Consider the following 18,808-nt stretch of genomic DNA (forward strand, 5'->3'; position numbering starts at 1 on the left):
AATTTTTAAAATTGAAACCATATTATATCATATGGCATAGCGAGAATTAGAACTTGGGAAAAATAAATTATGTAATAGGTGGTTACTTAGATAAAAATTGCAAGGTAAAATTATGCTCTTTTTCTCTGACAGCGACTTGCTTTTCCAAGAATGAATACAGTACCTGGTGTCAGAAGTATGACCGAGGTGACGATCAAGGAGCAGATGACCAGAATGACAAGCAGTGCAATCGCTATTCCTTTCCAATTCCTCTGTGGAGGGTTACTCCCCACCAGTTCCTAAAAAGAGCAACAACAAAGAAAATCCCAGTGAGTGAAATAAGGAAATAAAATATGCCAAATAGACATATTTCATTTAAATCAATAACCAAGACACAAAACAGTGAGAGAGGCATCTTCCCATCCTTGAAGCTACTATTAGTTCCCTTCTGTACCCTTCTGCCTTCAGTGCCCCAGAGCCTTGGGCTGTCATTTTCCTGTACGATGGCCAAATGTTACCTCAAGAAAGAATCTGATATTATTATGTTTACAGCTTTTGTGCAAACCTAATGCTCCTCCTCCTGATAAACCAGATTCTATAGTATAGGGTCATCTTGGAACTTTCCTTCTCCACAGCTAAACTCCATACCCTCATTGAATCCAATCCAACTAGGATTAAACTTGTCAGCTCCAAGTCCTCTGTCATCTTTCCCTTTTTTTACGTCCATGTGATCAACTTCTATTTCAGAGTACCAAATTTAAATATTTATTTAGCACATGCTATGTGCCAATTTTCACCAACTTCTGCCCATCGCACTGCCTTCAGGCTTTTATTTTTTCTATATAAACTCCTCATTCAAGGTTTCAAGATTTTCCTGGTCTCTCTTCACTGGGCAACTCACCTATCCTTATTCTAGGTTTCAGTCCATTCCAGAGAACCTCTTGCAGTGCAGCAAGAGTGGCAGGTGAGAGAGGGACTCTGGAGACACTGCTGAGGGGTACTAAGGACTACATAAGTCTAGGAAATTCATCATGCATATTGGCTGCAGCGACCAAGTTTTCAGATCGCTGCAAATTAGAGGAATCATATAAATTTTAGTCGAAACTGTGATTCTTTGAGAGACAAAAAGGATCATATGAAAGCTTAATAATAATAAACATAATAGTTACATATAGATGATTATTATTAATTATACAGGAGTAAATAAGGACAGGTGGTCACACTGCAAAGGGACCACTTCTACCCATGCATAGTCTGGAGAATACCCTCTTATAGTGTACATAATTGCAACTCAGTAACCAAGCCAAAATGAGGTAGAATGAAGACGGTCTCAAAAAGTAGACAATGCAATGTATAAATATATTTCCATCAGAAATTAAAAGTTCATTAGAATGTATCAAATTGCTACAAACTAAAATAGACAATATGCAATATCATCCAAATATTTAATATTGGCTATATTGGCTATTAAATTAAGAAAAATTCACAGGGCCATTATAGGCTTAGTAGGAAAGAGTTCTACAGTAGTTTAGAATTTCTACAAGTCTTCATATTTGCCATCTATAACTTAATTCATCTATCAGAGAGTAGCTTTTTAGAACTTAAAAAGTAAGACTATCCAAGAGCAACAAAATAGCTACAGAAAGTTACACTGATTCAATCTCATTTCCTAGTAGGTAGTATTTTCTTTGGGAGAAAATCACTGGCCAGGGCCAAGGATAAGTAATTAGATCTTGCTAATTCAGCAGCTTTTCATTTCACCCGAATTCAGAAAGAAAATAAGCCCTTTTTGTCAAGTCTGTGACTAGCAAGAATCTTTCAGTGGTACTATTCATACAAGCAACCTAGTGCACGCAATTTTTCACAGCCCAGTTGACATTCCTCAAACACGGTTAAGATGAAATTCCAAGGAAACCATTAAAAACAGAATGTCAAGATCAAATCTGATTCATGAACCAGAATGATAAAATTAATGCTGTCTTCATTAACTCAAATAATTGATATCTTTTGAGTATTGTTTCTATTTCATTTTTAATTTTTTTAAATTTTTTCCAGCCCAGGCTGGAGTGCAGTGGTGTGATTGTTGCTCACTGCACCCTCGACCTCCTGGGCTCACATGATCTTTCTGCCTCAGCCTCCCAAGCAGCTGGGACTACAGGGGTGTGCCACCAAGGCTGGCTAATTTTTATTTATTTTATTTTTTGTAGAGGTAGGGTCTCACTATGTTGCCTAGGCTGGTCAAACTCCTGGGCTCAAGCAATCCTCTGGCCTCAGCCTCCCAAAGAGCTGGGATTACAGGCATGAGCCACGGAGCCTGACCTGAATATTGTTTCTCATAAGAGTAATCTAGACTTCTAAATTCTGTTTTAAACACATTTATTATATAATAGATGCATTGGTCAAAGTCCATATGCAAATAAAACAAAACAAAACAAAAAAAACCCTAGGACTTTGGATTTGCATCAATTACTTGACCAGCCAATAATGTGACTGATTTACTTACAAAAGTTCATTTGAACGAATGTTGCAGTGATAAGCCCCTCCCTGGCCCAAACACACTCATGATCTGACAGTGGCTGGATATTGTTACAGATCATGACATAGAGAATATTATTTAGAAAGATGTTTTAGAAATAAGTTAAGATATTTGTAAGACATATGACATGAAGTAAAGTTGAAGGAAGTGTTTAGCCTCAAATACCAAATACTTAAAATCCTCACTCATTTGAAGGCATATCACGTGGACTGGGGAGCATGTTCCAGAAAGCAGAGTTAGAACCAAAAGGAAATTTAACACAGGCTAATTGTGCAACAGAGAAACTTCAGGATGTCTAACAATTGGTACTGCCTGATAATAGAAAGGGCTGCTTCACCCAGAAATGAGCAGGGTAAATGGCCATCTCATGGAAATCCTGGGGGACTGATCCTTCAGGGAGGAAGTCAGAAATAGATGACATTAATAAGGAGGAACACAGCAGAAGTTCTATGGACATATATAAGATAGAGATGAAAGATACAAAACTGTGGAAGCTGGTACTGTGGGTAAAGAAATGAATGAGAGTAAGGACACTTCATGAAAGGGGGGCAAAGACTATGCTTCTTCCATGCCCACTGGACTAAGATAAGATTTTGCACAGAAAACCAATCTGGTATATATTATTGAATGAAAAAATGCACAGTAAGATGACCCAGAGGCATCGATGCATATCCTACTCGACTGGAGTGATTCTGGATCATATGCATCGTTTCTTAGGTACAGATGCATCACATTGTCTTTCAGGCAGCATTGTTGCATTAAAACCCACAGGGATAAAGATATTCTTTACTAAATTCCATTTTTATTTGCCAAATTTTGTTTTTCAGGGTGCAGGAAATTTTCTTTTACTACACAAGCAACATTGTAACAACAATAACGGGAAACAAATTAAAGAGGAAAAAAGTGATGAAAAACCTTGTTAATCACCTTGCTCTCTCCAAAAAATTGACTTTTTAAGGCTTTTTCATATTCATTTCTATTTCTGGGCTATATACACATTTAACTTTTAAATAGGTACAGCCACAGCATAGATATAATTTTCAAGTTAGAATGCAGGCTAATATGTGTTTCTTTGAATATCTAATTTGGCTTCCCAAATTCAGACTTCCTCCCAACTTGCAGGTGTTGAACTGTTAAAACTTTGAGTCGGATTGACTCTGCTTTCTGTGAAAGTCAAGAGAACTCCCTAGGTTATCCCCTGGCACACTGAGTTTCAGTAGGTGCGTTTCTCAGTAGAATTAGATATGTTTTGACTAGCATGGTGAAAGCGAGGCTATAACATATTCCCTATTCTGTGACAACCTGCATACTTTGGAGGTCCATTAAAATGGAAAAGTATGTTCACAATTAACCATTTTCTTTAAGAAGAATAAGTCTTCTAACCAGTGATCCATATCCATCCATCCATCCATCCATCCATCCACCCACACCATCCATCCATCCACATTCATCCACCTATCCATCCATCCATTAACCCATTCATCCACTCATCCATCCATCCATCCATCCATCCATCCATCCATCCATCCATCTATTCATCCACATCCATTCACCCATCCATCCATTCATCCATCCATCCATCCACTCATCCATCCGTCCATCTATTCATCCACATCCATTCACCCATCCATCCATTCATCCATCCATCCATCCACATTCATCCACCTATCCATCCATCCATTCACCCATCCATCCACTCATCCATCCATCCATCCATCTATTCATCCACATCCATTCACCCATCCATCCATTCATCCATCCATCCATCCATCCACATTCATCCATCTATCCATCCATCCATTCACCCATCCATCCACTCATCCATCCATCCGTCCATCTATTCATCCACATCCATTCACCCATCCATCCATTCATCCATCCATCCATCCATCCATCCACATTCATCCACCTATCCATCCATCCATTCACCCATCCATCCACTCATCTATCCATCCGTCCATCTATCCACATTCATCCACCTATCCATCCATCCATTCACCCATCCATCCACTCATCCATCCATCTGTCCATCTATTCATCCACATCCATTCACCCATCCATCCATTCATCCATCCATCCATCCATATTCATCCACCTATCCATCCATCCATTCACCCATCCATCCACTCATCCATCCATCCATCCATCTATTCATCCACATTCATTCACCCATTCATCCATTCATCCATCCATCCATCTATTCATCAACCTATCCATCCATCCATTCACCCGTGCATCCACTCATCCATCCATCCGTCCATCTATTCATCCACATCCATCCATTCATCCATCCATCTATTCATCCACATCCATCCATCCATTCCCCCATTCATCTATTCATCCATATGCATTCACCCATTCACTCATCATCCATCCATCCATATATCTGTCAATCCACATCCATCCATCTAACACATGTTTATCTTACTATGCCAGGTTAGGTTTTGAGAACCTTGAATACAGGAATGAATAAAACAGACACTGACACTCTTATCAACTGAAATTGAATGGCTTTCATTTTTTTCATATTTTTTTTTCTTGTAATCAAGTGCAGGAATGGGGGAAGGGTCAAACAATAAGCAGATCAGCTCATGAAGAGAAGAGAAAAGCAGGACAATGGGGCTCTGAGAGCTGTTTGCATCAGAGAGATCTCTAGCAAAGTGACATCAGAATAGAACTGAAGGAATCTGCAGAGCTGACATCTGAGAAGACAATCCAGATAGAGGGAGTGGCAGGTGCCTGGCCTGTGAGACAGCATAGGCTTCAGTGGAGACAGCAAGGAGGCAGTGGCCAGAGTGGGAGAGAAAGGTGACTGTTCTGAGAGAGGAGTTTGGGGGCAGTAAGGGGCCAGGGAGTGCAGAGCCTGAGGGCCAGGTGCAGGCTTCCACTTACCTCTGAGTGAAAGGGGTGTGAGCACAGCAGTGTGTAAATAAGGCTCCCACTAAGGAAGGTGGCCAGGGTTGCTGCTTAGAAGAAACACCTGCAGAAGTCAGGGTGGGAACAGGAGTGGCCAACAAGTCACAGGGCTAATGGGGGTCTGTCCTGGGTGGCAGTGGTGGGTGTGGTGGGAAGTAGCTGAATTCTGGGCATACAATAGAAAGATATTAGCCAACAGCGTTATTTTGAGAAGGTCATATAGACCTAGGTGTCAGGATATATTTATGTATCCCTTTTGCATGTAAAGCCCTCTCTGAGGCTCTAGCCTTCTGTTTCCAAGGAAAAAACACCCTTTGCACCTGTGACATGGCAAGTCTGTCCTCTTTCTACCTCTAAGCCAAATCTAGATTCTACCCCACTCCGCTCATACCTTATTGTTCCTGGAGCAAGTCCTTCCCTTCCATGCCCCCTTTCCTCAACACACCCTACAACTTTTCTGTTTCCTGGAATTTCCCTTCATCTTCATTTTGCCAGGCAAATCCCCTTGCAGTCTTTACTTATCAGCTAAAATATCACCTGGGACACTGTAGGAAGTCTTGCCTGGTTTCATCGGCATTATTCTTCCCCCTGGACACGATCACAACACTCTGTGAGTGCCTTTCTGTAACACTGTTCCACTGTTAATTTATCCATTTAATATATATTACCTTAATACATGTATTCATATATTATCATCACGCATGTGTCATTGCTAGGGGGTGAACTACTTAAGGGCACAGTTATCTTCCTGTGTTCAATGTCTTAATGCCTGGTACGAGACCCGGGACAACACAGCACACAGAGACTGTGTGTGGGGTGGATGAACGGACGGATAAATGCCTTTACAAGTAACGAAGGCGATCACTGATGGATGCAGAAAGCAAAGAGTTAATGCAAGTCCAGGTGCATGAATGAGGCCATAAGCAGCAATGGGTCCTGCAAGATGTAATGCAAACTGACACGCGTCGGTGGCAAACCTGTCCTTCGTGACATCACTGCTGCTCACACTTATTTTTAACTCAGGCAAAAATAAAACAAACAATGAACTAAAACCAAGCTATACGTTTTCATTTGACACATCAAATTCACCTTTATCCAATGTTATTATCTTCGTAACCTGTGATTACAGCTTGATTTTTGTGTGTGCTAATTGTATATCTGAAGTGCAAGAAACACAGATGAAGATAATAATTACAGACACCGCAATGTCTATAAACTGATTCAGGGAGGGCCCGAATGCAGGCTGCTTTAATTTTCTCCCCAGCGACAGCCGATAGAACCCATGCTTCTCCATCAGGGAATGCATTCCTGTTCTCTCCTCTCTGTGTCAAAATCTGACACATCTCATCTTGGCCTGAGCTTCATATCTCTCATGAATTTGCCTTGCTACCTTTATCAGACTTTGTGCCTTATGAAGAGGAGAAGATTCAAATGAGAACTCTAAGGTGGAGATGATTTTTGAATGCTGCAAGGAGGAAAGGAGTGGGAGACAAAAGGAACTGATTGCTTAGGTGTTATGATGATGAAATGTAAATGTATTTGAAAGCACACTATAATTTATCAAAATTATAGAAACATAAGATACTAATTTACTATTTATTGCTATCACCACTAAGTAATGTTTTAGTAACATACGATACGTAATAGAGAAGGAACTCGAAAGTGCATTAAATTTCCTACTCTTGATAAAGAAAGTGAAGGGACTAGAGTGGTCACATTCCAAAACCTGTGATCCTCCAAATTCTTGTTGCATCCTGAGCTTTAATGAGGGGAAATCAGAAATTCAACTTGTGTTGGGTCCTCAAAGCAGACTGATCCAGGCTATTGGATCCATAATTGTGACTCCACAATAAAGTGAGGCATTCCTCAAGCAGCCAGTAACCACCGTGGATGTTCCAGGCACACATCCCACGACATGCTTGTTTCATGTAATGTAAGTCTTGCCTTATGCAGCAAAAGGGACAGAAGAAGTCACCTCCAGCAGAAGTGAGATTGGAGGATGATTTCACGATCAACCAAAGCCTCTTCCTAAAGACACACCCCTGCAGGAGAAGACTGGAGCAATCAGGGGCAGCACGGCAGGGACCCCGGGGGACAGCTGAGGTCCAGCCTTGCCAGCCACAGTGGGGACAGCTGGCAATTGTGCATTCTATGTCCCTTAGCTAAAGGCAGAGGGGTCAACCAGATGGCCTTCTCACTAGGGAAGGAGGAAGTGAAGTAAATTATTTCTCTCATAATAATCTATCTTTAAACCAATCAATCTCTTCTGCTATCAGGCAGCCTGCAGAAGTATATTAAGACTAGAAGACAATGTCTCGCTCCCAAAATGGAAAGGGGCCTTTTCTAGGATATAGAGACCCAAGGTTAAGTCATTGACAGCTTTAAATAATTCCAGAGGATATGTATAAATCAGCGGCTGCTTTGGATTCACAATGCTGGCTGGAGATGGAAACACGAGCCAGTCTTGTTGGAGCAAGAGGACCCTCACTCATTGTCCAATAAAGCATTGCATGCTCTTAGCAGGGGAAGCTCTCCCACTCCCTGAGATGCTCCTTTCCTTATGACTGTCACTTTGTTTCTTGTGAGTACTTCTGAGGTGCTTTTGCTGGTTGTAGGGGTGAGAATGGGATAACGGATATGGCCACAAGGTATGAATTAATAACTGCAGAGGCTGCAGGCGTGGGCGGCTGAGCAGCCCTTTCAGAAATACCGAAGCAACCAATGCAGGAATGGGAGGCGGTGGTGGAGGAAGACGATGTCATCCTACCTTCCCCAATACTTCCGTTTATTTCATTAATTAGAAGTTAATTTTGGTTGATCTGCCCAACTTTTGAGGACTGGCAATTAATTACGCATCATCATCATCATCTTAGTGGAAGCAGAGGAGATAATGCTTCCGGTACATCCAGACACAAACCTGCAGGTGCCCCTCTTCCGCTGGGCAGTGTCCACCACGTCCTCCGTGTGGAGAAGGGACGTCTCACTGCTCAGGTTCTCCCAGGGCTCTCCCACACCCTTTCCATACGTGCCTCACAGACTCATCTGTGATCCACTCTACTTTTCTCAAATACATTTGGGAACTTCTAAAGTTGCCTGTTTTACATAACATGACTTGATGTTGCTGTGTGAGGGCACAGAACTTAGAAATCCTATCCACCACCCTTACTGAGGCAGCTGTCAGCCCTTTACTTGAAGGTCAGCAAACCTGTGTTTGCAGAATTAACTTCTGCTCTGTCAATCCTTCTAGAAAACAAACAAACAGGCAAATTATTGATGCAATAGCTATCTGTTAACATTTCTTCTTGATTATTTTTACCTGCAGATTCCGAGTTCAAATTATTTTAGGCTCTTCAGTTGAATTGACAGGGCCTGATAGATTCTTTTATGAAATTGATTCAAAATGTAAGTTAGTCTTGCTTTCAGGGCTCAGTCTACTTTGGTTCTATTTTGACATAATGTTTTAAAGGTATCAAGTTGTTCTATATATTTCCAAATGCAGCAGCACTGTGACCCGATCATCCACAGAAAAACATGTCCCAACACATCAGGCCCAAGACAAATCCCTTTCAGTGAAAAGATGGCTATGAAGTAAGCCGCAGAATTTAAAATTGAGCATTTGTATCTTTCACCTTGCTGTGTATGATAACAGTGTCTGAAGGCATCTTTAGATAATGGCTGTTTTTGCATAGACTCACTGAAACCCACAGGCGATTTTGAGATGAGTTTTCTATACTGGGTAGCTTTTTGGCATGCTCAACACATCACTTCCCAAAGTCAAAAATCCCTGCAGGCACTCAGTAAATATTAAGTAACTAACAAACGAGTCTCAAAGGCAGGAACCACCAGCAATTGAATGGCAGAGACTAAAATAATTTGAGCTCACTTTTTAAAAAGGGCTTGGCACCCTGGTACAATGTTCCAGCATGGTACAGAGGCATTGCGAAGAGTACCCCAGTCAGATGATCTCAGCTGCCCTCCTCCTCCACCCATGGGCCCCGGAAGCCACATTTCTAGTCTGTGAGCCCTCTCCTCTCCTCCTCAGCCAAAGACAATTAATTGGCCTAACCTAGGTCAAAAGTCTGCTTCAGGATTTGCGGTGTGGGATTAAAATATTCCAAGTCGTTCTTGGCTGCTGTCACGAACCATGAGAACGGAAGGTGGGGAGGGAAGTTAAGTGCCGGCTGCCATATGGTGTAAGGATTCCAAAGGAAATAAAGCAGATTTACAGAATGAGAGGAATGAAGAAGGCAGGCTCAGAACCAAAGAGAAGGAAAAGCAAAGGACAAAGGCAAAAAGGTAAGAAGCTCAAAGAAACAGAATGAGTTCCTCTTGGCTTTCCATTTCTGGATGGACTTTTCCTCCTGAGGCCTGGATGCATTTTTCCCTTGGATTTAATAATACACTCCTGCTACTTTAGGAGATATTTCTTCCTTTTCTTTTCTTTCTTTCTCTCCTTTTTTTTTTTTTTTTTGAGATGGAGCCTTGCTGTGTTGCCCAGGCTGGAGTGCAGTGGTGCAATCTCGGCTCCCTGCAAGCTCCACCTCCCAGGTTCACGCCATTCTCCTGCCTCAGCCTCCCGAGTAGCTGGGACTAAAGGCGCCCGCCACCACGCCAGGCTAGTTTTTTGTATTTTCTTAGCAGAGACAGGGTTTCCCCGTGTTAGCCCGGATGGTCTCAATCTCCTGACCTCGTGATCCGCCCACCTTGGCCTCCCAAAGTGCTGGGATTACAGGTGTGAGCCACGGCGCCCGACCTTTAGGAGATATTTCATATTCCTTGCTTAAACTAGTTTGAGTGGATTTCTGAAATCGAAAACAAAGAAGCCGAATGCACAAAGAAGCAAGCATTGATGCTTCGTCCAGCCACCTGCTCCCCAGCCCTGCGCCATTTCTGAGAAGGCATTTCCTGAGGGGCGTGCTCCTATGTTTTCCGGCATGTGCCACCTACACTTACACTTGAAAACTAGGTGGAAATTCCAACCACATTCTTGGTTTACAATTGAATTTAGTTTTGTTTTATTTTTTGAGATGGAGTCTCACTCTGTCACCCAGGCTGGAGTGTAAGTGGTATGATCTTGGCTCACTGCAACCTCTGCCTCCTGGGTTCAAGCATTTCTCCCTGCCTCAGCCTCCCAAGTAGCTGGGATTACAGGCACGAGCCACCATGCCTGGCTAATTTTTGTATTTTTTGTAGAGACTGGGTTTTGCCATGTTGGCCAGGCTGGTCTTGAACTACTGGACTCAAGGGATCTGCCCACCTCAACCTCCAAAAGTGTTAGGATTATAGGCATGAGCCACCACACTAGGCCTTTGATTTACAATTTTAAAATAACTAATTTGCTAATTTGATGTATACATTTTCTTTGAAAAGGCTGGTGATTCTACTAGTAGGTATAGTTATTTTCCCAGGGAAACTGAGTGAAATTTTGCAATTACCTTAACAGATTTTCAAGAATCAAATTTGTCATCATCCACCAGCCTTGTAGTATGGGTCCCTCTGTGACAGGAGGAAGCTAATTTAAGTGGAAGCAAATGCCAGCCAAGACAGTTGGCACGGCAGAATGTTCACGGGTCTCAAAGAGGATGGGCTGTTCCTGAGGTCTTCGCTATTTTAAGTATCAAATTACTCAAAAAGAAAGCTGTAGTATTTTTAAACTATAGCTGGCCTAGAATGGAATCTATTCATCACATCCATGTTAAACAACTATTAGCCTGGTATCAGCATTTTCACATAGTCCAGTATAATGGAAAAACAAATAGCATCAGAGAAATGATAGGCTGCAGAGAGGCAATTGATGAGTAATCGCACTATCTTAATTCACCTGCAACCTTAGTCTCCTTTGTCAGGGAAGCTAACATAGTCGTAGGTACCAGGAAATGGGATACGGACATCTTCATGAGGTGTCACTGGTCTGTCTACCAGAGTGGTGTATTCCGTGTAACAGAACGCCATATAGCCATGCAAATCACAACCTCTGACGACATGCACAGCACGAATGAACCTCACAAATATAATTTTAAGTGACATAGATCAGACACTAAAGAATATAAGAGGAATGTTTCTATTTGTAAAAAGTTCCACACAGTGGGTAAACCACACTCAGCAAGTGGTTCACATGTAAGTCCATGAAGACAAGCCAGAAAGACATTTCCATGAAACCCAAGACGCCACATAACTCAGCGGGGAGAGAGAAGTTGCCACTGGAAAGAGGAAGTCCAGGTACAAGAGCTGCGGGGTATTGGCTGTCCTCTGTTTCTAGACCTGGATGGGTTATTTCACATTAGGAAATTCAGGTCACACTCACCTGGTAAGCTGTGAGTTTACAGGTTCCACAGTTTCTGCATTGTAATATTTCACAATAGCAGTGGTTAACCACATGTACTGGATCCCAATGCTGTGACAGTGAGCATTGGCCTAACATGGTGAAGAGACACCCCTACACTTGCACTCGGTGGGAGAGAGAGACCTCAGGCAAATCCAGTGACACTGTGAGGTGGGACAATGGACAGGAATTCCAGGTGCCATGAGGGATTATAATGATGGGGCATGTGTTGACTTTTACGGAGGTGTTGGGGCAGGCAAGGGCGCTCTGAGCAAGAGAATTTGAGTTGAGAGTTGAAGAGTATACAGGAAGGAGGTGGTGAGCAGCCAGGGCAGGTCTCCTGTGCAATGGAGCAGTTGTAACCTAGCGCATGTGTGGCTACATGTCAGGAGTGAGGTGTGAAGCATCTGAGATGAAGCTGGACAGGCACAAACAAAACCAGGCCCAGCCTCGTGGACTGTGCCACTGGTCTTGCATTTTATCCAAACCACAATAGGAAGCCAGGGGAGGATTCTGTAAGCCACCTCAAATAAGTTCTAGAAGAAGTCAGATATTAATTATTCAGTTTGTCTACTGACATCAGTGCCTAGAGAAAGGCCAGGATTGGTTCCTTCTCCCACTATGCCTTAAAATGTGTGAAATATCAGGCCAATGTGGAATTGAGCACCTTAAAAAGTAAGATATTCACAGAGCAACTATAAAAAATATTGGGAGAAAATAAACAACACACACCTGACTGCAGGATCTCCCATTACACCGCTTCCTTCTATTGTCTAAATGTATTTTCTTCCTAATATTTATTCACTGTGAAAAGCTCTGACATAAATTTCTTTTATGTATCATGGACCATTTCCTATAAGTAGAAGGTAGCAACAAATTACAAAATCAATGGTGCACATATCTCAGGATGGTAAAACAGCCTTCTAATCATTGTATTTCCATATTCAGGAGGACAACAAATGACTTTAGGATGGAAAGAACAAGTTTTAAATAACATTTAGCAGCTGACACGTGTCCGTCAATAATCATCCAGGAGCCTGTTGGGCGCACATCCCCATCTCTGTTTCACTGGCTCATTTACTCAGTCTTCATTACTGGTGGCTCTTATCTTTCCACAAAGGTGCTAACAGCCAACACAGACCATAATAAACCCAAGGACCTAGTGGTAGATGGAGGAAAATGCAGGACTTTGCATGGCTTCAGCCTCACAGAAGACAGCAAAGAGGCTCCGATGAGGTCAACTCCACTAGTGAAACTGATGGGAAAGTGTTGGCCCAGGGCAGCCTGTGGCAGCGACTCACATGAAAGTGCAATTAGTTTGGTGTGATCTCTCTCAGTACCTCCCTCCCTTCTTCCCTCTCCCTCTCTCTCTCGTCCTCCTTCTCCTTCTCCTCTCTCTGTCTCTGTTGCTCTGTCAATGTCCCTCTACCACTCTCTCTCACACAAACATAATTAATGCCCAGTAATCCACAATTTAAATGAAATTCTCGGCCAGGCATGGTGGCTCACGCCTGTAATTCCAGCACTTTGGGAGGCTGAGACAGATAGATTACCTGAGGTCAGGAGTTCGAGACCAGCCTGGCCAACATGGTGAAACCCCATCACTACTAAAAATACAAAAATTAATGGGGCATAGTAGCGTGTGCCTGTAATCCCAGCTACTCTGGAGGCTGAGGCAGAATTGCTTGCACCTGGCAGGCGGAGGTTGCAGTGAGCCGAGATTGCACCACTGTGCTTTAGCCTGGGTGACCAGAGTGAGACTCCATCTCAAAAAAATAAAAACAAAAATAAAATAAAATAAATTCTCTCTGCTCAGAAACAGCCACGAACATAAAAGCAGCAACAACAAACAAGAAATGTCTGAGTATAAGCAGGCCCTGATCGAAAACGCGGAAGACACTCAGCTATCTGGAGGGTCATTAATTCAGTCGTTTCTGTGATGGGTTATTTTGCTGATCCGAAGATAAGAGCACCTTGATTCGAAAATGCTGATGATCCCAGTCGCACTCCCCACAGCTCAGGGGAGCAGCTCAGAAGCAAAGGTGGGAGAAGGGAAGAAATGTGAAGACAAGAATTGACCATGCACTGAGAGAAAAATGGAAGAGCGAGTCAGACGCAGGGAGAGTGGGAAGCAGATCACAACCCCAAAGCCAGCAGCAGCCGGAGAGGGAAGGGGGAAGCGGTGGCTGAAGATTCCACCAGTCTGGACCTTTAGGGTGAAAGCCAGCAGCCACATGCATCTAAAGGCCCTGCAAGCACGTCATCTGTGTGGAAATTGTAACTCCGCAGTGTTACAAAAGGAGAAAATATGGGTTAATGGTGGCTTTTTTTTTTACAGTAGCATGGTACATTTCCAAATAATTTCTACCTGAAACTATAAAAACATAGTCTGAACTTTAAGTAGCAAAATTTAGGTTTTCATGAAGTCGTACATACTCGGAACAAGAGGGCTAAGTTTCTATCTTAAACTAAATGCATACTGTTAACGTTGTACTTTAATTCTATCAATCCAGGTTAAACATTATTTTATAACCCAATGTCTTTAAATTGTTATAGGTTTAAAAAGCCTAATGACGCCTTTATTGTTCTTATAGGCAAAATGGATTTTAAAAAAATAACCACAGTTTACGACAGACCGAGACCTGAGGCATGCATTTTAGTCATGACACATACAACACTAAAGGAAAGACAGAAATCTTTGTTTTACTTCGAACATTGTGTAACAGAGGAAAAGAACATGCAGGCCTAAAGGAAAGCAAACAGTGATGATTTTGTTGGAAAGCTGGACCTGTAAGGAAAGGCCAGCGTAATCAGTATGCTAATCTGGAGGAAAGTGGGCCAGGCCAGAGCTTAATTACTGCCTCCAGATATAATGCATCTGTATAATCCAAAGGATTTTGGACAAAAGAAATAATAATTATCTAGTTCCTACGACAGAAGGAGAAGACTAATTGACATTATGAGAAGCATTGTTTGAAATAGCTTCAGGTATTTCTCAAAATGATGGGACAAAAATAGCCTTAGCACCCCCTGAGTGTGCAGGTCAAATGCAGATTTCTGGACCCTCTGAACTGGAGTCTCTGGGGACAGGACCAGGGAACGTTCGTGTTTCGCAATGTGTCCAGTACACACTTATAAACAATGAAGTATGAGGCCGGGCGCGGGGGGTTCACCCCTGTAATCCCAGCACTTTGGGAAGTTGAGGCGGCCGGATCACCTGAGGTCAGGAGTTCAAGACCAGCCTGGCCAATAGGTTGAAACCCCATCTCTACCAAACAGAAAAATACAAAAATTAGTCGGGCATGATGGCACGCACCTGTAGGCCCTGTCTCAGCTACTTGGGAGGCTGAGACAGGAGAATTGCTTGAACCTGGGAGGCGGAGGTTGCAGTGAGCTGAGATTGTTGCCACTGCACTCCAGCCTGGGCAACAGAGTGAGACTCTATCTCAAAAAAAAAAAAAAAAAATGCAGAGCCATTAGCTACAGGAACTTGTTACACCTGTAACCTGGATAAGTCAGTTTGGTAAAGCCCCTCGCAACTGGTTTGCTAATGGAAGGCTCAAGAGTTTGTGATGGCAATTTTTCAAATGCAAAATTCTGTCCATCAGCACGTCATAGACCAGTTTAGAAACATGTCCATTTAGAAACAAAATTCTGATTGGCTGTCTTACAGCCCTTGACTGGCCTTATTTAACTACCGTATAAATACACGTTATATGAGGGCAGCTTTTCCTAAGTACAATTTTTCTTTTACCAAGTCAGAAGCAACATGGGTGATCAGTGGCATCATTGTCAAACAGAACTCACGACCTGTGATGCCCACGTCTGTGTCTTGAATGTTTCAGCAAAACTCAAAACTTGAAACCCATGCTCAGCATGCATAAGCTTTGTGGCCAGCACCATAATGAATAAATAAACTGGTAAAAGCAATAATGATGATAACCAAACTCAATGCCTTATAAAATCCAGTGCTGGTGCTGAAAGCCTGTTCATCTGCTTGTGACAGAACACACGGACAAGAGCATTTTCAGTCCCCATGGAGAAGGGGGTGTGTGTTTCCCCCCAAAAACCCCTAGATCATTGTTAAGAAAAAAAAAATCTCTCTATTAAAAGGCCATCTCATTGTCCCAAACTGGCCTCTTTTTGTCCAAAATGTTCAGACATGTGTCAAGCAACAGATCTCAGGGTACTTAGGGCCATAAATATTTGTACTGATTGATTGTGACTATGATTATTAAATAAGTGACAGCAACATACACATTCCATACCAGAATGCATGAAAACTATGTTCTTGTAACATAGCAGCATGATACAAGCAATTTTCAAGAGAATCTTCAAATAATATGTATTAAAAAACAGCCAGCCAACTTAGTACATGGAATTCATTAGAGCTTAAATACTTAAAACTAGCTTTATTTAATATTATTGCAGATTAACTGAGAAAAAGCTAAACTACTTGTACTGTGATTTTTGCTCTTCATTTCTCTGAATTATTTTGGACCTGGAAACTGCTTTACTCAGAGCACCTCCTTACTGTTACCCCCATTTTTTTCTTCCAAGGGAAGTGGAGGGTGGAGAGGCCATAGAACTGGGCCAGGCTGAGATCAGGGTACTGGAACAGATTAGCCCAGCCTGAAACCATAGAGCCCAGGGCTACCAGGAGCTGTGCGCTGTCCTGGATCACAGGGCAGACACCGGGAGGAAAGGAAGGTGCTGAATACCAATTCCAATGAAGTGGGGTAAGAAAGGGAGAAGGAAAGGCCGGGCGCAGTGGCTCTCGCCTATAATCCCAGCACTTTGGGAGGCTGAGGTGGGTGGATCATGAGGTCAGGAGTTTCAGACCAGCCTGACCAACATGGTGAAACCACATCTCTACTAAACATACAAAAATTAGCCATGGTGGCGCATGCCTGTAATCCCAGCTACTCAGGAAGCTAAGGCAGGAGAATCGCTTGAACTCAGGAGGCAGAGGTTGTAGTGAGCCGAGATCACGCCACTGCACTCCAGCCTGGGCACCAAGAGTGAGATTCTGTCTTGGAAAAAAAAAAAGAAGAAGAAAAAAAAAAAAAGAAAGGGAGAAGGAAAACAGAACCTGACATGAGGTTTTGACAACAGCCACTATCTGAACCCTTGGAGCTGGGGGTCTGGAGTATTCCACCATCCGCCTGCCTTTTGTGGGCGGTGTGCAGCAGGCCCTGGGGAGTGGCACAGAGAAGCAGGGTGGGCCTAGGCTTGCTGGAGCAGCCCTGAGCTGGTGCTGCTCAGTAATGACGTAACTGCATCTTAAAGGATGGCCTTGGCGCTTCCCCCTGGTGGCCTGTGGCTCCCAACAAGTGACCCTAGCAGCTGCTCTCAGGGCATCATGGTGTTCTGAACACAGGCCTTCGCTTTCCTCCTTCCTCTGAGGACTTCACCAACACTTCCCTTGAGGTGCACTGTCTTTCATCTGAACACAACCAGTGTTGCTCTTGTCTTCTCTCTGGGTGCTAATCAAAGTAAGCGCCGTGAGCACAGGACATCATTAGGATCCACCTCTCTAGCACCGTGGAGCCTAGTGACATTTTCACACATTGAACTCACAATATTGGTTTCCTGAATGGAAGACTTAACTTAATGAAAGAAACATTCCAACGAGTCAGACATCCCTGGGTTTGCCTCCACCATGTGCCAGCTGAGCTTCCATCCATTAAACTCCTGGAAGCTCAGATGTCATCTGGGAATAACACAGCCCTTGCAGCACTGAAGTGAGAATTAAAGACAACATAAAGAGCCTCTACCAGAGTTCCAAGCACCAAGCAGGCAGTCAACACACGGTGGCTATCAGCAGACATGACCTATGCAAACAACACCAAAGGGCACCTGTGTTGCACAGCTGGGGAAGTGCTATGGGCTGAACGTTTGTGTCTCCCCAAATTCATACAATGAAATCCTAACTCCCCAGTGTGACAGCACTAGGAGGGGGGCCTTCAGGAGGTAATTAGGTCATGAGGGTGAATGGGGTTAGGGCCCTTCCAAGGAGACTCAAGAGCCTGCTCTCCGCTCTCTGCCATGTGAGGACACAACAAGAAAATAGCCATCTACTAACCAGACCTGACTACGCCAGCACGCTGACTTCAGACTCCCCAGCCTCCAGAATCATAAGGAATACATTGCTGCTGCTTAAGCTGCGCAGTCTGTGGTATTCTGTTACAACAGCCTGAACTGACTGATGCAAGAAGTTCAAGTAAACATACAAAGGGCATCTCTATAACACCAAGCCTCCTCAATTGACTTGCATCATTAAACTAACCCAGTGCCTGAAAACGAAAGCATTGGTCCAGAGATGAGATGCAGCAGCCTGTTTAAGCATCTAAGGCTGTCGAGGAGCCTGGGGACTGAAGGCGAGCGCAGCAGTGCAGAACGCTGAGATTCTGACAGCAGCCCCAAGAAGAGGAGCTTCTCACCTTCAAAGGCTGAGAACTGGGAGGGTGGATGGAAACTTGCTGTCTGACTCTTTGGGGGTGGGCAGCAGGCTTTAGAATGTCAGGAAGGATGGCCTGTATTCCAGAAACCAGACAGCACCAGGTCAGGAACCCTCTGTGTTGGAGGTGACCATAATAAATGCCAGGACTGTGACATAATACCCAGCTCCAGCTCCATCTGAAAGGTCTGTGACGGGCTCGACCTGCATTGCTGATGTGACTCAAGACATGTGGTACTGCTGTGTTTCATCGGCCTCACTGCACCTCGTCTAGCCCCTGCCTAACCCCGGCACTCCAGGGAGGAATGTGGTCTCCACATTAGCCTTGGGTCCACCTTGACTTGGGTAGCCATTCTGAGGCTGGCACCTGTTTCTCCATATTCAACCACGACAGTTACACATCTTCCTGATAATGCTCAAATGAACAGCGTTTGTGTTGTCACACAGCTGTAAGCCTGCCCAGATTGCCTCCTGAGTTCAGGAAGCCTCTTGAACGTGTTACCCAAGGGGGTTGTTTTATGTGGCTGTGCCTTAAAAGCGATGCTCTGTAGTAGTGAAGCACAATGTTGAGAGTCCCAACTCCAACAATCAAGAA

At 43.5% G+C, this 18,808-nt stretch overlaps 1 protein-coding gene across 5 annotated transcripts in view; it reads right to left on the reverse strand.

The window, feature by feature from the left end:
* LOC105474942 (dipeptidyl peptidase like 6) overlaps positions 1-18,808 on the reverse strand; it is a 1,161,442-nt gene that overhangs the window by 449,529 nt on the left and 693,105 nt on the right. For all 5 annotated transcript variants that reach the window (XM_011729883.3, XM_011729885.3, XM_011729882.2 and 2 more), the window contains exon 2: positions 164-278. In XM_011729883.3, coding sequence (XP_011728185.1) covers positions 164-278 — 115 coding nt within the window. The remainder of the gene's footprint in view (positions 1-163; positions 279-18,808) is intronic.

Source organism: Macaca nemestrina, chromosome 4 (genome assembly GCF_043159975.1).
Source record: "Macaca nemestrina isolate mMacNem1 chromosome 4, mMacNem.hap1, whole genome shotgun sequence".
Taxonomy (NCBI): Eukaryota; Metazoa; Chordata; class Mammalia; order Primates; family Cercopithecidae; genus Macaca; species Macaca nemestrina.